The sequence below is a fragment of the Aquarana catesbeiana genome, linkage group LG08, assembly GCF_042186555.1.
Source record: "Aquarana catesbeiana isolate 2022-GZ linkage group LG08, ASM4218655v1, whole genome shotgun sequence".
Lineage (NCBI taxonomy): Eukaryota > Metazoa > Chordata > Amphibia > Anura > Ranidae > Aquarana > Aquarana catesbeiana.
This window is the reverse complement of record NC_133331.1, coordinates 158,316,991-158,341,927: the sequence shown is the minus strand read 5'-3', so window position 1 is coordinate 158,341,927 and position 24,937 is coordinate 158,316,991. Positions and strand designations below refer to the sequence as shown.

At 43.3% G+C, this 24,937-nt stretch overlaps 1 protein-coding gene across 4 annotated transcripts in view; it reads right to left on the bottom strand.

Annotated features, from left to right (window-relative positions):
* The window catches only part of PSD (pleckstrin and Sec7 domain containing), a 765,102-nt gene that overhangs the window by 274,626 nt on the left and 465,539 nt on the right, over positions 1-24,937 (bottom strand). For all 4 annotated transcript variants that reach the window (XM_073596605.1, XM_073596606.1, XM_073596608.1 and 1 more), the window contains one exon: positions 12,785-12,897. In XM_073596605.1, the coding sequence (XP_073452706.1) occupies positions 12,785-12,897 (113 nt within the window). The remainder of the gene's footprint in view (positions 1-12,784; positions 12,898-24,937) is intronic.

The following is a 24,937-nucleotide window of genomic DNA, read 5'->3' as shown; positions in this document are numbered from 1 at the left end:
TCCCTTAGACAATGCTTCAGCGAACATAAAAGACTCATTTGGCAGGAGGTTTGAATGAGGGAATAGAAATTGCCACCGTGCTCTAGTACTTTAGCTTTTTTGCTGTATGGAAAGGTTTTTATATATATATATATATATATATATATATATATATATATATATATATATATATCTTTAAAACATTAATTTGTATATTGACTAACAATTCTTGTTTTTCTTCAGGTATTACGGGGGTGGTGAGTATGTCCTCATCAGTGAGTATCCTCTAGTCTAGTCTGTACATTTCTATTGGTAGTATATTATTTTGCCACTTTTGCACAGACATTATGGATCATCTGCCTGTGCTAAAGCCACCCTGTCAGTGAGATTGGCCTTTTTTTTTTTTTTTTTTTATATATTTTTAATTTCTATTTTTATTTGTAATTTTTTTCTTGATTTATTTTTATCTTTTTTTTCCCCCTTCATTTATAATCTTATTTCCATTTTCTTCTATTTTTCTTCATTTATATTCATACATAATTCTTCAGATACATACAAGGTTAGGTTATATAAACTTTCATTGTTTGGTTATACATTACACTTATCATCACTATGTCATATACTTAGTTGGTACCTACCGCATATATAAGTGTGCATTCCTTTCTTTTTTCCTTCCCCCCCTCCCCTTTCTGTTACAGTCACGCTATTTACTTATTCATCATATGTCGTTTTATTGATATGTATTAAAATATATGTGTTTGGTATTGCTGCAATCATTTTTTTATGCAGATTGTTTTCTCATAACAATCCAGTGTATGGTTTCTCTCCTTTATATCCCTATTGCGGAACTAAATCATTGCCATTATATGTTATTATTCTGTTTGGCCCATCCCCCTATAAAGTACTGGCCCCATACCCCGGTAGTACTGCTTGAAAAAGGAGCATGGCTGCCATAACACACGCATCGCACATGCTCGGAAACACGTTGGTGACGTCATTGCCCTATGCCGCTCTGCTCTCTGCAAGCCTCGTTTGAGGATCATTCACTGCACGGCCGTCTCTACAATTAGCAGAGATCAGCGAGGACCCTATGCTTTGCAGCACCATGAGCAGAGGCATCTGAAAGTCCACCACCATTACCTCTCAGGATATCTTCTTACACAGATGTGCCTGTTATACTCCATTCCTATGTGAGTTGCCATTAGGATGTTTTTAATAAACTGCTTTCACTTAGAGGCGCCTCTTCCCTTGTTTACCTTCAGCTGTGCTGGAATTTGGCTTCTACTCCTACATGGGTGGCAGCCCCCAGTGTACTTATATTCATGATATATGGACTTTTAATGGACTTCCTACATACCCCTTTGGGTATTAGAGAAATAATAGTGTTTGCGCCTGCTCCCTTATGTTATGTTATGTTATGTTGTCAATGAAAATTATCATGGCAGAGTTCTTATGCACACCTCTTTGCCTCAAATATTGGCCTCTTTTTTTTTACTGGCTACACGTTTAGTTTGTACCCAATTCTTATCTGATATAAAACTTTGTTTGGCTACCGAGGTGCCTTACAATTGTAGCACTAACTCACGGTGGAGCTGCTGATTTAAAGCGGGCTGTTACCGTCACCTTGTTACCTGTAATTTCACCAATACTGGGTCTAGGGGTCCCCGTTGAGCTTACTATAAGACAATGTAGGCACCAGTCACTTGAGTGCTTTTCCAATGCTTTAATGGGAGATAACTGGAAGAAGTAGCAGGAAAGAGGTAGAAGGAGAGTTGCGGGGAAGTTCAAACACTTTTTCTTGGCGTAGCATCAAGGAATTTAAATCTTTAGAATGAATGTATCCTCAGCTTAGGATTAAATCTCTGCCCGCCCGGATAGGTCTCTCTCACTAACCTAGCAGCCGGAACGCAGCACGAACAAAAAGTCTCTGCCACAGACTTGAATGAAACAAACTCACACGATCCTCTGCCACAGGATGTTGTAGTTTTCGATGAACAGTAAACACAGTACCAGAACCTTTAAGCCGACCCGGCAGTACTTGTGCGATAGGGTAGTTATGTCCTCCAATCGAGTCACCAGGCCCTTCTTAAGACCAGCCTTGCATGGTCTCTTCCAAGATGGGTCCTTCCCTGGATCTTCCCGATTGTCCGGCTTCTTCCCTGCAGGACAGACAGCACAGGACCATCCCAGCTATAGCAGGCCCCAGACAGGCTTCTGGGTCTACCCGCATGGCTGCAGCAACGCAACCCTCCAGGCCGGAGGGCTACAAGATAGAACTCACTGACACATACCTCTAGGCCAGGAGGGCCACAAGGCAAAAAGACTCCCCGAAACATGGCGTCTGTCCCATAAATACCCTCTCCCAGAATTCAACTCAGAGGACCACCTCCGCCGAGTTATCTCCGGGACAGAAGAGCACCCATACACTTCAGCTTGTTGCTTTCCAACACCAACCTATGATGACAACGACACCCACAGGCACAATGTGGAACTGCACGCAACACAGCCAAGCTGGAACAGAGGCTAATCTAACATTAGATTGAATCTGAACTATGTACAGAACAGATGACCCACTAAATTTACCTATAAGCGGTAGATTGAAAAATCTACCAGCGCTACACAATCATGGAATATTATATCTGAAGGCTCGATATGTGCCATGTATGTTTTTATTTAATCTTATAAAAACATGCATTTCTCTCTTCGCTTGGATGAATGGTCCATCGTCTTCTGTTCCTAAGGGACATAGTTTTGCAATGTCGCTGTACAATCTGTTGCAGTATGATAGTCAGTAACAGATTACATACTGCATCTCTCAGTTCCTAAAATAACCTCTTTCAAACATGAAATCCTCCTTGCTTGAAAGTACCTCAGGGAAAGGCCTTAGAAATAAGCCATGAGTCACCAACTTGTGGGATGAACAGGACAGTAAAGGAGCTGACAGCGAAGTAATCTCTATGGCAAAATGAGTGGGAAGGCGGAAGCAGTGACATCATCCGCAGTATGTGCTGACATCCAGAAGTGCGGCTGGTAATAGGACTAAGCTGTATACACTGGTGCAGTAGATACACTGTCTACATGTGAGTGCTCTTAAGTAATTTTTTTTTTTTAAGAGACTGTATTGCTTTCCTGTAATATTCTTTTTTGAAATTCTTTAAGAAAGGCACAGGATAACAAACATAGTCACGTATCATTTCCTGTAAAATTCTTAGCAATTTCTCCCTGCAGTAAAAAATTCTGAATACCTGCGGCCTCTACCAAAGTTAGAAATTCAACACTTCTAGGTGTGTCGAATGCCTCCACCCCTGAGTGCTTGTCATGGTTCCTTCATCCAACCCCTATGTAACTGTTGTGTTGTGTAGTGAGGTAGGGTTGAAGGAAAGAACCACAGTAAACAGCAGGGGGTGCAGATATTTAAAACTTCCAGAAGGCAGCGCTGCAGTTCTGGAACACAGAGGTCTTCTGACTCACTGCCCTCAGGAGAGGTAGCTATATAAAATCTTGTATGGCATTCAAACATTATTCAGATTACTAAAATTATAGAGTTGCTTTACATTTTTAAATTAAATTATTTTATGCTAAGGAAGTTGATAATTTTCCTGGAAGTTGATAAAAGAAATAGAGGTGGTCCAGGAACATGTTGGGGATAAAAGAACGAAGTGCAATTTGACCATTCTGTACAGAAGGGTCAGCAAAGGGGGTGATTTTTCATCAGATAAGAGCTGGAAGAAGTGGTGGGAGCCAGGCAGTTTTACATACATGCAGTATATACATACAGTATATTTTACTGGATTTAATTTTGGAAGACTGTTGTATGGATTTCTAAGAATAGACTACATTTTAGACTTAGTGTAGCTCGACTGCAAAGTGATGTATGGCAAACCACCAAAATAAAGAGAATTGGTAAACCCTGGGATAAAACTCTCTGTTCAATTTACCAACATTTCCATCCCATCGCTAGGATAACTAGGATAAACTTGGAAGAGACTTGCTGCTTTTTTTCTAACCTATCTGAGAGAAGATGGCAGATGTCTGTCATGACTGATACTTTTGATTTGTCTAGTCTAAATGCACTTTATTTTGATTTATGATTCTGAACAAAGAGAACAGAGGAAAGCCTCATTCATAATAGCCACATGCATGAATAAAAACTTGTTAAAAACTTGTTATATCCAACAGAATAAAAGGAAATATAATCTTTACTTTTGGGAGATAATGAAACGTGCTAAAACCTTCTGTTTTAAGAAAGCTCATCTGTACTATGTCCCTTCCTATGATCACCATAAAAGTTATACTTGTTCATTGGGTACCAAACGCTGCTTTATAGAAGCTACTGTACATACACTGAACTGATTATGGCCAAAAAGCCTAAAACAGCTATTGTATATGCAGTTTGGAATAAATGACTTAATTTTTGGCTATATTTGCACTAAACACCAGTAGTTCTGGATGCACATTTAGTCATTGATGCACACAGAAATGATTTGCAAAGCTCTGCTCACTGTCCTTTTTTTTGGAAATGGAATGGAAGATGTGAATACCTTTTCTTCCAAGAAGGCTCTACTGTGCTACACATTGATTCAGCTGGAGGTTTTTTTGAGTTTTTTTATTAATTTCTCACTATAATATTAATAGTTACTTATTCAACTTAACCTTAAAATAAAAATGATTATCCAGGTTTGTTTTAAAACTATTGTTAATGCAACAGAACAAATCTCTGAAGTGGAGTTGTTACTAGACTACATATATCAATTTTCCAGCGCAGGTTAGAAAATTCAAATGAACATGATTGCTAAGAGTACATTAAAGATGCTTTTGTTATACAGCATGTAGCCCACATTGTTCTTTGTATAAAAACATTTACAGATATTTTGTTTTTAATTCATCATGAAGTAAGTTGTAAAACTAAAGTGAAGCTAGATTAGAAAGTATTACAGTAAGATGGCTTGCTGCTCATAACTGGCCGGGGAGAACATTTACTGCCTATATGAACATATTTCATGCAAGGCTGGACTAAATTAACATGACAAATTATTATGATCTGTTTGGTCTTGCTCTGCTTGGAGCACAAAACCATATTAACCCCTAGCGATTCCTACTGCTCAATAAAAAATAACATTTTGCACAAGTGGGACTAAAATGCCTCTAAACCCCATATTCTAATAAGAACACAACAATGTACACAACTCCAAATACTAAAATATATAAATATTTTTATTGGTAAAAGAAAAATAAATACAATTATTATATTCCTAAAACTAAACTCCAGGCTTGAAAAATATTAGTAAGCCCTGGCGCCAACCAAAAATATGCTGAAAAAATGTGAAGCTGCCCCTTTAAGTGAATAAACCACCTCTGAAAAGCGAACCATTGAAAAGCAAGGCGCTAACACATATGTGATAATTGCATGTGAACAAAGGATAAAAAACAATCCAAAAATACTTTAGAGTCCAAAGGGGAAAAACAATTTATTTAGAAGAATTATTAATAAACATTGCACAGTCCAAAAAGTTTTCCTAAATCTTGCTAAAGAAAGCTCCAATCACCGTGCTCCTGGTCTTAAAGGTGCCTCAGATACTGCTCATATAAGTGCTCCACCACAAAGTGTACAAAATGCATGCTTACCAACAGCATCTACGATAAGCGTCTTTGGTGTCATAGGGTACCACCCTTTTTGCACGTTGTTTTTACAATGTCTTACCTTAAGAATGGTATATGGGAAACCACCACCAGCTGATCTCCTCAAACATCAATAACTGAGACCCAGGGAGAGATGATAATCCAGGATAGTGGGATATTGTTTTATTAAAAGTCAAAATAAGGATTAAAAATATATATTTGACACTCACACTTCAAGGTGCTATAGTCAGCACCAACATAACCAGCCTGTTCGATTGCCCTGCACACCGCTCGGTCTGAGCTGGCGTGCATTCCAAATGTCCGAATGTTCAAACCAGATCAAAAAACGGAAATTACATCACGTATGGCGGACGTGCAGCCTCAATGCATTTCGCTTGTCAGCATCGTCAGGAAGGACACTATCCACCTTTTTACTGAAGCCTAATATACCCCAATTATGGATTTCAAAACATCCCACCTCACACTGATTGGCCTAATCACAATTACTCTGGGAACAGGTCGTGCAATTACATGTTACATCAAGATGTTGTTTCAACCAATAGAATCCATAATTGGGGTATATTAGGCTTCAGTAAAATGGTGGATAGTGAGCTTCCTGACGATGCTGACAAGCGAAACGCGTTGAGGTTGCACGTCCGCCATACGTGACGTTATTTATGTTTTTATATATGGTTTGAACATTCGGCCGCTTGGAACGCACGCCGACTCGGACCGAGCTGTGTGCAGGACAATCGAACAGGCTGGTTGTGTTGGTGCTGATTATAGCACCTTAATATGTGAGTGGCAAATTTATTTATTAATTTATTATTTTTAATCCTTGTTTTGACTTTTAATAAAACAATAAACAATAAAACAATATCACACTATCCTGGATTATTATCTCTCCCTGGGTCTCGGTTATTGATGTTTGAGGAGATCAGCTGGTGGTGGTTTCCCTTATACCATTCTTAAAGCAGAGTTCCGCTTGGGTGAAAATTTTTTTAAGTCAGCAGCTACAAATACTGCTCTCCAGCGGACCTACCAGCTTTCTTCACCTTCCTGGATGCTGACCCCGTGCAGGTACAGAACTGGCTCCAGATTATCCCTTGACCGTTGTGTCGCTCGAGACTCTCCGCAAAACCGGAACAACCAGCCTGCCTGTACACAGAGATCCAGACGGGGATCCCGGGGACCATCCATGGAAAGGGCACGTCAGTCATAGTTGCCCTTCCCTGTTGCAGACCCTTCGATCCACTCAGGTTGACTGTTTATCCCCCCAGCTCATTTTTTTCTTTTTCCCACTGCCTGATATACCTGTGGACGCTGAGAGACTTCCGCACCGATATGTCTAGTGACACTTCTGATCCCTCGGCCTGCTGAACACTCAGACCCCCCTCAGGACCTGGCACCAATGGTCCCAGGCACCTCCTCCCGGACCACATGAAAACTTGCCACACCTGACGGGCAACCCCTAGATACCTGCAGGGGCTTCGAATCCTAATGTTTTCTCCATGTGAGTTGCAACAGGGGCCCATACCACTGACAATCATCTGGCACGATACACCATCAGCACTTAAGGACATGTGTAGGGACATGCCCATGCTCTAAAAGCCAGGTGTGCCCTGCAAGTCCAGTCTTTTCAGCAGTACATGGTCTTTCGGCATCGCTGGGACTTATGGTACCTTTTCTTGCTCCTAAAAGGTTCTATCCTTATTCTAACGATGTTCTCTTGCAGATGATCCTCCTGCCCATTTCACCATAAGCCATTCCTCGCGAAACCAAGATCCTCCTGTGTCCAATAGGTATGGGACCATCTGTACGTCACTGACAAACAAACTTTGCTTGTTTCAGCCCTGTCCCCTCAAAGCGATCCAGAAAGTCTTCAAGACGCTATGACAACGACGACAGTCCAGAGCGGAGGTCACATTCATCAAGCCATAGGTCTTCAGGGAGGTCAAGGTCTCGGAGACATCGTCACTCTCCTTCTCCTCAAGGAAAAAGTGCTGGGCATGTGGCGCTGTACCCACTCCCTGATAAGTTGGTTTGTAAGGACTGTCTCAGGGACTATGCGGCAAACCAGGAACTGGAGAGTCAGCAGGTGGTCGATCTACTCAAGCAGACCACGAAGGACTCCTTTACAGAACTGGCGGCTATAATTCCCGCTCAACCAGTTCCACAGGTGGCTCATGTTCAAGTCATAGAACCCAGGATCCCGGGGCTCTCAGCTGTCAGCACTCCTCTGCCTACGTCAGGACGGACAGCTAGGGATTCACCACCGAAGGGTTACTCCGAAGAGTCTTCAGAAGACTGGGAAACTTCTAGTTTCAGTTTTTCTCTGGTGCAGCCATTTATTCAGGCAATAAAGAATGTTATTGCCTGGGAGGATCCGGCAGAACCACCACAAAAATCAAGAACATACTTTCCGTTTCTTAGGAGAAAGCAGATTGTCCTCCCGTTAATGGGCGAAATTAGAGAGATCATACAGGACGAATGGAGCAAAAAAGGACAAAAGGTTTTCCCTAGCCCGTTTGACCAAGTTGTATCCATTAGCAGATACAGGTACTCAGTCTCTGACCTCGAGGCCGGTGGTGGATGCGGCAGTAGTGCGTCTAGCAAAAAACGTAACCTTGCCGATGGATGACTCAACTTCATTCAAAGACCCCCTGGATAGGCGAATTGACCTGGACCTCAAGAGAAGTTACCTGGCTGCAGGGGAGGCCTGTAGGCCGGCCATTACACTAACTTCAGTTTCTAAACGCTATCAGGTCATGGACAGAGAATGTCGAGACAGCTCTGCACCAAGATGTCCCTAAAAACGACATAATTAAGGCTTTGGAAGAACTAAAATTGGCTGCTGATTTCGTAGGTGAAGCGGCAATTGACATGATTCGCTGTTCGGACAACTCAATGCTGCATTCAGTTAGGGCGAAACGAGCCTTATGGTTAAAACCTTGGACGGCTAATCTGGCATCAAAGCAAAATCGGTGCAAGATTTCATTTGATGGAAAATCCTTGTTCAGTGAGAAACTAGACAAAGCTATTTCCCAAGTAACAGGGGGAAAGTCCAGCTTGCTTCCCCAGGATAGGAAGGTCCGGAGGACAAGAGCCTATCTTTCTAGATTTTGGCAATCAAACTCCAGAGACTTCAGGCAGTTGCAACCGTTTAAGGACAACAAAAGGTCGTGGAGAGGCACTCAGACATTCTTTCTAGGAGCCAAGAGAAATAAGACCCTCCCAGCCCCCCAGGAGGGAACAGAGTCTTTATGACGCCAGAAAAGCGGACACACTTCCAGTGGGAGCCCGGCTAACACATTTTTTCCCATCCTGGGCTGTTAAATGCCATGGGTTCTATCAACAGTTCAGTTCGGTCACTTTTGGACCTCTTTCCATCAGCCTCCTCACACATCCTTCAAAGAAACAGAGACACCAGCCTCCCCGGAGAAAGCACTAGCCTTAAACCAGTTTATTTCACTTCAGCGTCAGGGGGCAGCTGTGCCTGTCCCCTCATCGAATGATTTACAGGGTTTTATCCCACCCTGTTCCTTGTACAGAAAAGAACAGGCGGTTGGAGGCCGGTGACAGACCTGAAAAGGCTCAACAGATACATCCATCTTGAGAGCTTCAAGATGGAGTCACTATTAACGATCATCAAAGCCAGGGGATTGGTTAAAGCGGTTGTATACTCGCAGGGAAAAAAAAAACCTGTAAGGCAAAGGCATAATGAGCTAGTATGCAGCGCATTCTAGCTCATTATGAAATACTTACCTTAGAACGAGGCGTCGGTATCTAATCCCGGTCCACGCCTAGGGAGCTGACATTTTGCCCCCGGCTTGTCTTCCGGGGTCATGGCTCCGGGGCTGTGAGTGGGCGAAACCACAATGGCGTCACTCCCACGCGTGCGCACGGGAGTCTTCTTCCTGGAAAGGTTTTAGCCGAGCATTCACAGCACATGCGCCGCTGACATCAGCGGCTGCATGTAAAGTGAAAATCTCCTAAACCATACAGGTTTAGGAGATATTCATTTAACCTACATGTAAGCCTTATTATAGGCTTACCTGTAGGTAAAAATTAATAATTAGGGTATACAACCACTTTAATATCAATAGATCTGCAGGATGCTTACCTCCATATTCCTATTCTACCGTCATTCCTAAAATACCTAAGATTCGCAGTGGGTCATGTCCACCTACAATTTCAGGCTCTGCCCTTCGGCCTGTGCACCTCCCCTCGGGTATTCACGAAAGTATTGATATCTGTCCTGGCCCCTCTGAGAGAGAAGGGACTAAGGATTTACCACTATCTGGATGATATACTCTTGCTGTGAAACAACCCAAATCAGCTTATAGCACACAGGGACATGCTTCTGCAGCAACTGTTGGAACTCGGATGGTTGATAAATCACAAAAGCCAGCTGACACCAGAGAAGCACATGATTTATTTAGGGGCAATGTTCAATACATGCCAGAACACAGTATCATTACTTCAACCAAAGATCAACCAAAGAGTTACAAAATCATGCGGAAGTCTCATCTAACAGCTTCACAGTGCCTAAGCCACATGGGCATGATGTCCTCTTGTATACCGTTAGTCTTGTGGTCTCACTGGCATCTGAGACACTTCCAGACAGGATTCCTAGCACAGTGGAGGAGACAGTTACTCTCTCAGACAATTCTATTAACGACACTAATGTGCAGGAGCCTGTGTTGGAGGACGAATCCAGAGAATCTCTCCAGATCCCATCATTTGGGTGCCCACTCATGGACCATAATTACATCCGATTCAAGTGGACAGGGGTGGGGTGCCCATTGCAAAGAAATCAAGATTCAGGGAAGATGGTCTTTTCCCACTGGAGGAATAGTATCCAACATCCTAGAGATGAGAGCAGCATTCCTAGCCTTGACCTCCTTAACACCTCAGGTCTGGGGCTGGAGGGTGCTTTTGTGCCTAGACAACAGGGCAGCAGTCACATATCTACAGAGACAAGGAGGCACACACACAGCAGAACGCTTCTGAGGGTGGTGGAACCAATAATGATCTGGGCTGAAAGAAACCTAGTAGATCTCAGAGCGATATATCTCCCAGGCAGAATGAACACAGAGGCAGACACCTTGTCAAGGAAATTTGAGAACGAGTGGACACTTCATCCCCATGTATTCAACCAGATTTCCAAGCTGTGGAAAACCCCGCAAGTGGATCTCTTTGCTACCTGGAAGAGTACCAAGCTCAAGAGATTCTTCTCTCGCCTTGCACATCCACAGACAGAGGGGGTGGACGGGTATGATGCTCTTGGAGCTTCACAACAGCATATGCCTTCCCTCCTCGCCCACTCATTTTGAAGTTTCTCCTCAGGCTTCTAAGAGAACCAGTACAAGTACTGGCAGTATTGCCATACTGGCCAAAAAGACCATGGTTCCTGCTAGCCATGCACCTCAGTATGGGTCCCCCTGTCAGGATTCCTCCATTCCCTCATCTTCTTACACAAGGCAAACTAGATCATCCAAACCCACAGAGGCTGAATCTTCGAATATGGAAGTTGAGAGGAGGTTTGAGTCATTAGGTTGTTCCCAGGAGATCATATCCACCTGTCTTAAAGCCAGGAAACCAACAACAAATGCAATATATGCAAAGATCTGGGACAGGTTCTTATCCTATGCTACCGGGAAGAAGTTCGATCCAGTCTCTCCCTCTGCTTCCAATATTTTGGGATTCCTTCAGACCGGTCTCGAGTTGGGGCCACGGCCTGAGCTCCCTTAAGGTGCAAGTGGCAGTGATTTCTGCATCGACTAAAACAAGGTGGGCAGAAGATCCCCTAGTAGTCACGTTACTTAAAGGGGTACTGAGGATATGTCCACTTGTCAGGCGCTCCTTTGCTAAATGGGATCTTCCCCTAATACTAGAAGTATTATCCAGTCATCCGTTTGCACCGGTAGAAGAAACCTCAATCTGGAATCTAACCCTAAAAAAAACATTTCTTTTGCCATCACATCTGGCAGAAGAATTTCAGAACTCCACTCGTTAGGAATAAGGGACCAACATATCTCTTTTTTTCCGGACAGAGTAGAACTTTGCCCTCTCCGAGGGTTCACACCTAAAGTTACCACGCCAGCACATCTAATGTAGCCATGGGTGTTGCCAGTCTTTACAGACTCAGAATCGGACTCCTTAAATGAGTTGGATATATCCAGAGTCCTCAGTGCCTACTTGAAAGCTATGGCAATATTCAGGAACTCCGAGAGATTGTTTGTCGTCCTGTGGGGCAGAAACAGAGGGAAGGTTGTCAAATTAATACAAAAAGCTTACAGGGTGAATAACATGGAGCCTCTGTCGCAAGTGAATGCTCATTCGACTAGAGCGTTGTCAGCATCGTGGGCAGCGAGGGCGAACATTTTTTGGGAAACGGTATGCAGGGCCGCCACTTGGTCTTCTCGGCAAACATTTCTTAAGCACTACCATACTGACCCAGAGGCTCTTAAAACAGTAGAGTTTGGAAGAAAAGCAGTTCATGCGGCTATGTCGTGTCTAATTAAAATGTCTTGTTCACCGTTATTTGCCTGGGTTGTTAAAGTCAACAAATTCAAACACTTCCAAAACTATGCCAGTCGGTTGACTTCTACACAAAGTGTCTCTAGTGGGTGAGACTGTAGTTATAATATTAGTTTGAAAGATAATTTAAGGAAAGAAACGGGTATGAAAAGTTTAGTACTGTAAAGTTCTGTAAAATATGTTGTTGCTTTACAAATAAGTAGGATAAGACTCCATTCACACTACTGCAATTTCAGATGCAACCTGAGTTGCACAGAATCGCATGACAATGGAAATCACATCGTTTTCAATGATGTCTGTTCACATTAATGCAACTCAGCATGGTGTGATTTTGGAAAAGGTTCCTGTGCTACTTTGGTGCAATTCCAGCACAATTTTGGCCTCATCAAATATGCTAACTACTTCTAAGTTATTCACTTTGCACTACATAATCACACTGAAGATCAGATCAAAATTGGATTGCAGCAATGTGAACCTTGCCTAAATACAGTGTCTATTTTAGGCTCCTGTCATTATCCACTGGTGACACTTGGTAATTCCTTTTGATTACAGTAAGTGGACTGATGGACAAAAATAAACTTTTCATTTTTGCTTTGTCCCAATGATCTCTCATGATCAAATCTACAATTTAACAGATACTGACCTTCAGATGATATACTGTTGGTATTGCACTGATGATATCGTTGGGAAAAATGAGCCAAAATTCTCTCTCTCTCTTGTGTCTCACCCATAAGAGCCAACTCCTTCAAAAACATCCTAGGAAGTAAAAAAAAAAAAGAGACTGCATTATAGTTTTACAATGCAAGAATATTTAAATATTGGGAAACAACGGTGAAAGGCTTCATTATAGTCAGAAATTGTATAGGTTTGGTCTGGTAGGCTGAGTAACCTGCTGGCATCTTATATTTCTAGGGGGCTCCAGTGGTATGATATCTCCTATTTCCTAGCTATGATTATACCCACCATGGATATTTGGGTGTTCTCACTCTTCTCTTGCTTTCTCCACTATATATATATATATATATATATATATATATATAAATAATACAAAATTCAACAGACAGGTTGGGATCCCTAGCTATGTCTGCAGCAGCAATGCACTTTGGCTCTCATACCTGTTTACCCCTTATGGACCAGAGCAATTTTCAAAATTCTGCTATGGGCTTATTTATTCAGCGATAATTTTAACATAAAATTAAAAAGTAACATAATGTAATACATACATTGTTTTTTTAAGGACAAACAAGGCTTTCTTTTTGAGAATAGTGTTCTGCAACAATAATTATTTTTCCCCACAATCCTTAGACAATTAAACATAATAAAACTAAATAAAAGGCATTTTTTTGGGCAGTGTTAGTTTAAACATAAATAATGTTACTGCACATAAAAAAGTGTGCATTTTATTCTGTCATTTTATGATATTGGTACAAAGCATTGCAAAATTATTTACAAACGAAGTGCTTTTTTTTTCAATTTTGCACATAATACGTGTGAATATATGTAAAAGGTGTAAAAATATTATTGAACAAAGCAAACAAAACAGAAAAAAAGTGTAACTATTAGTTAGTACAATAGAAAAGAAAATCTCCAGGAAAATTACAATTTAATGGAGAAGGAGAATATGAAGTTAATTAGTGCTGTTTTAATGTAACTTTCTGTATTCCCTCTGAGCAACGTTGTTGATAAACATTGCCAGACTGCTTTCTTTTTTGACAGCTCCTGCTGCCGACCTCCCCTGTGTACTCTGCATTGCAGCTGTGATTAATCACAGCTTAATTGCATTGTACTGGGACAGGGGAAACTGCAGCAGCAGAGCAGAAGGACTGGACGTACTTGACACACCCTGTGTACAACGATGACATGTTTTTGGGCGTGTCTAGTACACCCAAAGTCTGCAACTGTATACTATGCACAGCGCAGACACCCAAAATCCAAAGTGGCTGGGAAGGGGGCTACAAACTATGGCCGGGAGGCCTCACTGCCTCAGTTCCCAATAAATACATCCCCACTCCAAAAAGTTGGGAAGCTAAGTAAAATCTACATAAAAACAGAATGCAATGATTTTCAAATCTCATATTTTGATCACAATAGAAACAATAAAATATATCAAATGTTTAAACTGAGTAAATGTACCATTTTAAGAAAAAAAAAAGTAATTATGAAATTGATGGCAGCAACACATCTCAAAAAAGTTGGAACAGGGCAACAAAAAGTTAGCAAAGTAAGTGGTACTAAGGAAGAAGAGCTGGAAGAACATTTTTCAACTAATTATGTTAATTGGCAGCAGGTTAGTAATATGAATGGGTATAAAAAGAGTATCTTAGAGAGTCAGAGTGTCTCAGAGGTAAAGATGGGCAGAGTTTTAAAGCTGTGTCTAAAAATTGAAGACTGGAGATAACCAGGTGCAAATTACGCCACCCCTGACCTGTATTACCACCTCCGCGCTATGTTAATAAATGTCAAAACCCTACCAAAGCTGCCACTTAACAATAAAATGTATATAAACCAAATTCACCAAAAGAAAATTATAGATGAAATAGTGGCGTTTATCCCCAGGTGGGGAGATGCCAGACACTCTTATCCAGCCAGCGAGCTGAATACAGACGTGACTAGAGAAAAAGTGAAAAAACATATATTGCTAAATATCCCAAAAAGTAAAAATTAATATTAAATAAAATAAATTATTCAATAAATTCAATATGCGCTAATATAAATTATAACACTCAGTGAAAGTGATATACAAATATATAAATCCAAGAAAAAATATATAATGAAAATTGAACACAGTAAATATCTATAAAGTTCAGAAACCAATCAATCGTGAAAAATAATCGTGAAAATATTTGAAGAAAGTCCAAAAAAAGAGTGAGGGTGACTCCAAAACTGCTCAGCTGTGTTTTCAAACATCCACCACACCTCTGTGACGTGAATCCACTCCCTGCTGAAATTCAAACTCACCAGCTGTTAAGGCCTCTCACTCTCGTGTTTGGCCTGACAGAGCCTCTAACCCACTTACATGGGGGTTAACATGCGAGCATACACCTCCACTGCTCCATAGGAACACCGCTTTTCTCAGGTTGGTAGTATGACATAAAAATAAAAGAAGCTCCAATAGTGTAATCTTGTTTAAAAGATTTAATCACATATAAAACAACTTGTAATGAACTCACATTTAAAATAAAATAACAGGCAAGTCACTTCACGGCAAATGGAGAACTCCCACAGCACAGCAAGCAATAGCAACTGAAATAACAACAGGCAGGCCACGGCGGACCCAGGAGGTGTGTGTGCTCACGTTCGTCTCACCCGTCCGCAGCACTCGTCCCTTCACTGGAGCTCCGCTCTGTCCCCCTTCACTCCCTCCTCTAGTACTCGTGTGAGATCGCCGTGTAGCTACGCTCCGACATGTTTCATCATAAAGATTTAATCATGGGGTTCCCCAACCCCATGATTAAATCTTTATGATGAAACATGTCGGGGCGTAGCTACACGGCGATCTCACACGAGTGAGAGCTCCAGTGCAGGGACGAGTGCTGTGGACGGGTGAGACGAACGTGAGCACACACACCTACTGGGTCCGCCGTGGCCTGCCTGTTGTTATTTCAGTTGCTATTGCTTGCTGTGCTGTGGGAGTTCTCCATTTGCCGTGAAGTGACTTGCCTGTTATTTTATTTTAAATGTGAGTTCATTACAAATTGTTTTATATGTGATTAAATCTTTTAAACGAGATTACACTATTGGAGCTTCTTTTATTTTTATATCATACTACCAACCTGAGAAAAGCGGTGTTCCTATGGAGCAGTGGAGGTGTATGCTCGCATGTTAACCCCCATGTAAGTGGGTTAGAGGCTCTGTCAGGCCAAACACGAGAGTGAGAGGCCTTAACAGCTGGTGAGTTTGAATTTCAGCAGGGAGTGGATTCACGTCACAGAGGTGTGGTGGATGTTTGAAAACACAGCTGAGCAGTTTTGGAGTCACCCTCACTCTTTTTTTGGATTTTCTTCAAATATTTTCACGATTATTTTTCACGATTGATTGGTTTCTGGACTTTATAGATATTTACTGTGTTCAATTTTCATTATATATTTTTTCTTGGATTTATATATTTGTATATCACTTTCACTGAGTGTTATAATTTATATTAGCTCATATTGAATTTATTGAATAATTTATTTTATTTAATATTAATTTTTACTTTTTGGGATATTTAGCAATATATGTTTTTTCACTTTTTCTCTAGTCACGTCTGTATTCAGCTCACTGGCTGGATAAGAGTGTCTGGCATCTCCCCACCTGGGGATAAGCGCCACTATTTCATCTATAATTTTCTTTTGGTGAATTCGGTTTATATGTGTCTAAAAATTGTCACACAATTTTAAAATAATGTGTTCCTCAACTTAAAATTGCAAAGACTTTAAATATATCATCATCTACAGGACATATCACCAAAAGATTACAAGAATCTGGAGAAATCTCTGTGCGGAAGAGACAATGCCAAAACGCAAAATTGGATGCCCACTGATATGTGTGCCCTCAGACAGCACTGCATTAACAACAGGCATGATTCTGTAATGGATATCACTGCATGGGCTCAGGATTAACAAAAATGACTGTCTGTAAACACAGTTCGCTATGCCATCCAAAAAATACAAAGTAAGGCTCTATCATGCAGAAGAAGCCATATCTGAACATGGTTCAGAAACATTGATGTCTTCTCTGTGCCAAAGCTCATTTAAAATGTTCTGTTGCAAAGTGAAAAACTATTCTGTGGTCAGACAAATTGAAATTTGACATTCTTTTTGGCAACCATGGGTGCTGTGTCCTCCAATCTAAATAGGACAGGGGCCTTCTGGCTTATTATCAGTGCTCCATTCAAAAGCCTGCATCTCTGCTGGTATAGAATTAGATACCGGTTTCCCCGCATCCAATTTGCATGATAGGAGAGTGTGACCAGCTCTCAAGGGAGCCAGTTCACACATCTCTGGGGCAGCCATGGAACGCATGTCACAAGGGTCCTGTGCGTCTTTGGCTCCGTTTCAGGTCCAAATTCCGGTAAAAAGTTGGTCTTGATTTGTCCCTGAAACGGAAAACAGGGATGCAACGAACCCCCTGCTGCAAGCCACGTCTGCACACAGTGTGAACCCAGGCTAAAGGAGAATCGATCAGCCATTTTTTAAAAATAATGTATTATCTAACAGTATTTGAATCTAAAACAATTACCTTAAGAGTTACTATGCATTTAAAAAAAAAGCCTAGAAGTATCTACATAAACCTTTTTTCCTCTTCTTGAGCTCCCTATGTTCAAGGAACACATGGCAAGCCTTTAGCTTTGCAATATGCAAATAAAACTGGTTGAGCAGAATTTCAATCCCTTTGGAAGTTGAGCACCAGTATTATAAAAAAAAACATTCTTCCATGCCAATGTTCTGTGGTCTATGCTCTAAATGCCTTTCAGAAAATTATAATTTTCCCTCACTGCACCCACAAAAGCCTCATTATGACAAATTTCTCTTGTAAACAAGGCCTTCAATTTTTTATGGAACATCTATATGTATTGTTCATGTTACTAAAAAAGAACAAATGTTCCCAGTACAGAATTGGGGTTTAAACCCAGAGGTTTCCTTGGATTCTGGATCCTATTAACATCTGACATTTGTTTCCTGTAAAACAGGACCTGAACTCAAAAAGTGGGGATTTGATATATTTAGAAAAAATATATAAAACAAATAATTCTGCGCTAGCCAAACAGCAAGCAGCTAACACAGCCAATAGAATATAAGCAGAAACCAAAAAAACAAAAATAGTGTAGCGCTAATATAAAAAACAACCATGTGTTGTATAATATGAAGAAGAATAGATTCCTCAAATGCACATTTCACAAAGGAGGACATAAAAAGTATATAAAAAGCGGAAAAGTCCTAATAGTCCTCAAGGAATATGTCTGGCAAAATGATGGTAGTCCTCAATATGTATGTGACTTCATATTGCACACATCCATAGACAAAGAAAAGGATGATTCGAAGGTGCACCCCCACCAACAATAAGAAGGCTTACCGGAACCTTTGGACCCAATGAAACCTACGTTTGATTGGGTCAAACAAGCTTTAGTCATCAACGGCTGCTGAACTTCGGTGGAAGATGGAAAAAGATCCAAAGGTGGTATATGGAACCGTATGAGCCTCAGGGGTGATATCATTCAGTTCCGCATACAGTCCATGACACTTCCGGTATCTGAGAAAGATGGTCTGTACCTGACATCACTTCCTGTCTTCCAAAATTTTGTTCCTCTTAAGGCTACATGTACACTAGCCTACCCGGACTGCGGCCTCAGAAAACCACAAAACGTGGCAAAAACTCAAACCGCGTTTTCCTGCAGCGGCGTTCAAAACGTTTCACGTTCACAAGAGGGAGGCTTAACCTCACCTAATATTCACGTTATAAGGAAAGCAACCGTGCTTAGGATGAAGGTAGGAGAGAAAGGTTGCTGCCTCCCCTAATAAGGCTCCCCTAGGGGAACTTTAATTAATTAAAAAAACAAGCAAATAAATGGGGTGTGTGGCGCTACCTAATAGCCCAGGGCCCACAAGTGTGTATGGGGGGAGTGAGAGGACTGCACCATAGGTATAAAGGCCTCACCGGAGCACATCTCCTGAAATCCCAACCTAAGTGAACTGCAGTGCAGGTAAGCCCCTAATTTTTTTCATTAACCTCACCTAAACGCGGCTGTTACTAAACTCTGCTAACTGCCTGTATATGGACACATAGACTTTTATGGGATTGAGTTTAGAAGCCTTGGCAAAAAAACAAAACGCCAAAAGCTCCTAAACCCAAGTTTAGGAGCTGTCGGTGTACATGAAGCCTTAAAAGAGAAGTGTGGGTTTTTTTTGGATATTAATACTTACTTAGGTGGATGCAGCATCAGACCGATGCTGCAGCTATCCCCTGGCGTCTCTGCACTGAGAACAGAGCCACCGAACACCGCCGATGGCTCTGTTCTCTCACCTCCCCGAGAGCTGCTTACTGTCAGTCAGCAGCTCTACTGCTCTGCTCCTCCAAGCTCAATGGACCGCTGAGCTGTGAAGGAGCGGGGAGCGGCCATCTCAGCAGCTTGCTGAGACTGCCATCAGTCAAGGCAGCTGATGGATCCAGACTTCTTAAGTCGGGATGACGCGCTGCCTCGACTGATTGCAGTGACGTCAACGGAGAGCGGACTTCAGACCGCTCTCTGCTCAAAACAGGTCACAGGAGTGCAAAACTAATTGCACTCCTGTGACCCTTAGTAGAAGCCCAGCCTAAAAAGCTCAGGCTGAACTTCTCCTATAAAATAGAATGTTTTTTTTTAAGAATCATACTTACCTAGGTGGATGTAGCATCAGTCCAATGCTGCATCTGTCCCCCACCAGCTCTAACACTGGGAACCAAGCGATCAAACACCGCTGGATCTCTCGGTTCTCAGAACTTGGTGAGCAGAGAGCTGGTGACTGTCAGTCACCGCTGTGGAGGGGGCAGTAGCGGCTGGCTCAGGCTCTCAGGGGCTCGCTGAGAGGCTGAGCTAGGTGCCGGTACAGGGTTCTGGGTGGATCCCGACCATATGGTTGCAATCTTTCCCCAGCCTGGACCAGCTCTGTCTCATCAGCCGACAGCCAGCTTCAGCTCCAACGAACTGTGATCCACAGGAGAAGTACAGCCAAACGAGCTTTGGCTGTACTTTTTATTTACAGATGATGTAAAGTAACAGCATATTATAAGATGAAACAATCAGTGCCACAAGTAAAAAATATTGTGATGTTTAAGTCAGATAACCTAATAATAAATGTGCACAGCTGCTAAACATTCCAAGTTGTACACCACACTAATTTCAAAATGGATAGTAAATAAATAAATGTAGCGCTGTGTGTAAAATTATAAATATAAAGTGCAAATCTCTAAAATAAATAAATCCTACATATAAATGAATAGTCCATAAAATGAAAAAATAAAACATGAAAAACTCTTCTTGTGATCAGAGTATCCACACAATTCCACCACAGTGATTGTTCATCCTCAAAAGGAGTGCACACCACCACCAGTAAAAATGCGTGCTCACCTCCCAGATGAGTCAAAACTCATATGCGGATCTCCCCACAAGCTCTTTGCTCTCACTTCCTCTTCCCAATCAATGGTGGGCAATCCAGATGGCTCTCTTCTTAATGGTAACTCAGCTCATTAATATCCAAAGAAACGGATCATCTCCCAGCTTAGCTCAAGATTCCATGAGTTCAGGACATAGAGACCATAGTGTTCTCCGTATACAAATTTATTCAAAGCCCCCAAACAGACAAGTTGCACTTACAAGATAAAAACTTTTAAAATAACATAAAAACCTCCGGGGGGCGTGGCCGAACGGAGATCTGAGCAGACGTGCCTGGGGTGAGCTCCTCCAGGCATAGAGCATACCTGGAGATATACTCACCCACAGATCAGCACCGACCCTGCTTGTGCCTCAGACAGCGGTGCAGACAAGGAGGAAGCTGTTTGACACCGAGATCGCGGCGTCCGCGGAGCTCCGGGCCGACTGTTAGGAAAGGCCGCGGCTCCGGCCTACTCACGGGGAACGGCGGCCATCTTGCTGCACCCAGAGGCCGTGCCGGCCCTGTCCCCGGCCGCTACACATGCCTTACCTCCTCCACAAACATTGGGGACATCCAGCCTGCTACTTGGGGCCTGTGATCCCCTCCATACCGCTCTAGGAGGCCTGCCAGAGGGACCTGGTAAGTGCCGGCGGCCATTTTACTACACCCAGCGGCCTATCTAACTCTCTTAGGCCCAATCTGAGCCCCCGCCAACCACAGAAATACCTTGGCCTGGCTAATTGAGACCCCCGACAGGGTATTTAGTGAACAATCACCCCAGCATGTACCTGTGGTGCTGCCCTGGCTCCAGAGACTGAATGTGGCGGCCATCTTGCTACACCCTGGCAGCCCCCTGTCTCCTTTGGGCCTAATCTTAGCCTCACCCACCACCTGGGGACACCCTGATCTGACAGACTGTGGCCCTAGACGGGGCACTAGCAAGCATATACCCCCATAAGTACATGAACTGTCACCACGGCCCTGAACACAAGTGGCGGCCATCTTGCTCCACCCAAGCTGCGGTATCTACATAGGCTCCTGGTATTCTTACCCCTTTGAGCCTGGATCGCTCTCTACACAGCCACAAGAGAGGCCCAGCGGGGTCGGCGCCCACCAGTGGTCCCCATCCATACAACTTTGCAGAGAAGCAGGACAGACCATGTATGGCTAAGCAATGAGCTGCTGAGCTCCGTAACTGCCCGTAGCTGACAGGCTATTTTTCAGTCGTCGCACATCTTTGAAAAGCATGTCCACACACAGTGCTCGATCTACTGAGTCCACGGACCTACAACAGGGCACAATCCAACGATACCTGCTCCGGACATCCCAGTCTGATTCCCGCACTCCCAAAGATAAGATGACGTCCGCTCGAAACCCGGGGAAAAGCAAGCCTCCTCCTCCCACTCAGCCGGCGACAGACAGCAGTGAGGATTCGGATGGTCCTTCCGTCCTGCAATCGGACCTATCAGCTGTGGCATCCAGGTCTGAGACCCCTGCTGCCCCTCTTTCGGACACGGGTCCTAGAGATGTGGCCCCTCAAGCTTCAGGAGGAGCGAATAGATCCGAGGCCTCGACCCTTCTGGCAGCCTTCAGAGAGGAGTTTGAGTCCTGGGCGATCAAAATGGAGACCTCACTCCACAAAGACCTCCAGGCCCTCCAACAGCAGGTCTCGACTAATAAGACCGCAGTGTCTGCCTTAATTGACATTCAATCTGATCATGCAGCTCGCATCACGTCCCTTGAACAGGCATCCAGGGAGCACTTACACCGTATAAGACAACATCAATTACGCATAGAAGACGGAGAAAATAGGAGCCGCAGGAATAATATACGGTTACAGGGCATACCGGAGGCCACAGCGGGTACAGACTTAAAACCTTCCGTCATTGCCATCCTCAACATAGTCCTGGGCAGAGAGGTTTCATCTCCCATTGAATTAGACCGGGTGCACAGAGTGGGGGGGCCGAGGAGAGAACAAAGTGACCGCCCACGCGATGTCCTCTGCAGGGTTCATTATTACACCCTTAAAGAAGAACTTATGCGCAATGCATGGCGTTTGGGTCCCGTGGACTTTGATGGTTCTGCTATCAACTTATACCCAGACCTCTCTCGCAACACTCTCCACATGCGCCGAATGGTCCGCCCACTACTAGATCTGATACGCCAAACCGGAGCAACTTATACGTGGGGACACCCCTTCAGTATTAAGGTGACCAGAGCTGAGCACAAATTTATCCTCTCCGACCCGGATCAACTCCCAGCCTTTTTCAGCTTTCTGGAACAAGACCCAATTGAGATACCGAACTGGCTGGACCCGCCGGATGACCGCATTAGGGTGCAAATACGGGACCCTCTCCCACAACGACGCAGGCAGCCGAGGTCCAGATCACATTCTATAGGCCCCAGAATACGTCGGCCTACCTCCCCAGAAGCTTAAGGTACCTTTAAGACGTTACTTGAAGCCATTTCAACGTTCCCCACATGACTAGCACCCTCTAAGTGCGCTGCTCCTCTCTTGTCTCTTGATCAGGTCAAGGTTTGGAATCCCCACCACCTCTCTACAGAATGTTTGGAGTTTTTGTTGTTTGTTTTTTGTTTTTCCCTTTTTACATTTTTCCTCCTTTGTTCCACCGGATTTCAGCAAGCTATGTTACACTAAGAGACAAGATGACCTGCTCCGTAACCCAATGTCTCAGGATAGAGGGAGCAATACATAGGCAGGCCTTCTCCCTGCCCTTCGCTAGTGTATTGTACCTGGCTGGGGTTCAGGAGAGGCTAAAGGACTGCAAATTTCTGATGTTTGATTTGGTTAGGCTATTATTGAGTTTCTAACATATTTTACCACAATGGCCTTATATTTAGGTACCTAGGGGAAATGTTCCACCTGGATACAGGGAGAGGGGCCGATGGATGGACTGGATGGGTCCACGGTCTCTTGCCATTATCCACATGGACACCTCTAGCTCTCCGTATACGGTTTCTCATACACTGCTTAGTCTCACCTTAAAATGTTATTACACATTGTTACTGATTTCAGTATTATTACACAGAATTGTTTCCGGGACCCCTGTTGGGGTCTATGGATAGCATATGTTGAAAATGTTTACTTCCCCCTTCCCAGGAAGTTATTTTGCGGATTGATGTCTCCTCTGTGAAGGAGGGAGGGTGGGCTTGTGCGGAGTCATTTGCCCACGCGGACCGCCACCCTCCTTCACAGACGATCTGATGTGTGTTCTGCTGTTTAAACGTTTGTTACACTGACGTGCCTCAAGTAAGCTACATATGCCTGTCATGCTACTGGGCTCACGGCTCAGACTCTCCACTTCGACCTCCCACCCTCAATAGGCCGGGCACGGATAGTGCCTTTATACGTGATTTTTCACGTGGTGTCCCGTTTTCGTGGACCCCTTAGACTTGTTAGGCTCCTTATTTAGGTGTCCCCCCTACCTAGTTCTGTCCTGGTATATTTTTGCCACCTTATAATCCCCCCCCCATCCCTCTTCCTCCCTCTGCTGTCTCTAAGCTGACTCTCTTCTTCTCATTCCACTATGGCCCACACAGTACTATCCCATCCCCGCCTGAAATTTTGCTCCTATAATGTAAATGGCCTCAATATAGCATCCAAGAAAGGACAAATCCTCTACCAAATGCATAAACAACAGGTCAATGTGTTACTGTTACAGGAAACTCATTTCCACACAAACTCCACCCCTTCCTGCTCCAACAGGTACTTTAACAGATGGTTTCACAGTACAAACCCATCTCAGAAAACCAAAGGCGTTTCTGTTGCCTTCCACAAAACGCTTCCGATTGACCTGATAGACCAAGTATCGGACCCCCAGGGAAGGTATGTGTTCGTAAAGTTCTCCTTATGGGGCACGAAATTCACTATTGCCAATCTCTACCTACCAAATACTAATCAAATATCGTCTGCTCTGCGGAACATGAGGATCTTGTCGGAATTTGCAGAGGGTAAAATAATCATAGGCGGGGATTTTAACGCCCCCCTGGATCCACTCTTAGACTCATCAACATCTCGCTCATCCATCTCCTTTACTAAGTTAAGGGCATTTAAACGCGCTATATATGATTTACGTCTAATCGACATATGGCGGGTTCTGTTCCCCAAAAACCGCAACTATACCCACTTCTCGCAGGTCCATCACTCTTATAGTCGTATAGACTATTTTCTTCTTGACCACAGCTGTTTAGATTGGTCACCTGAATGTGAGATAGACTCAATGGTCTGGTCCGACCACTCACCTATATATCTGACACTAATGATTCCCTCCACACCGGTGAGGGAGTGGACGTGGAGGCTGAATGACTCCATCCTCACAAACTCTGAATGCTCCCAAAAGGTCTCAGAAACCATTTCTAATTTTTTAAAAGATCATGCATCAGACACTACCTCGCTACCCATACAATGGGAGGCACTTAAATCTGTCCTGCGAGGAACCTTTATTCAGATGGGGACCCGCTTGAAAAAGGTTCGCTCAGCCGCAATAACCTCAGCAATACAAAAGCTTCGAGACCTTGAGACCCAACATAAACGAGCTCCAACGGTGGGGACTCTTACAGAGGTCTCAACGGCTCGATCCCAACTCAAGGACTTATATGAAGCTTCGGCTCGCACCTATGCGGACAGACTTGCATTACATCAGTACCGATTCCAAGATAAATGC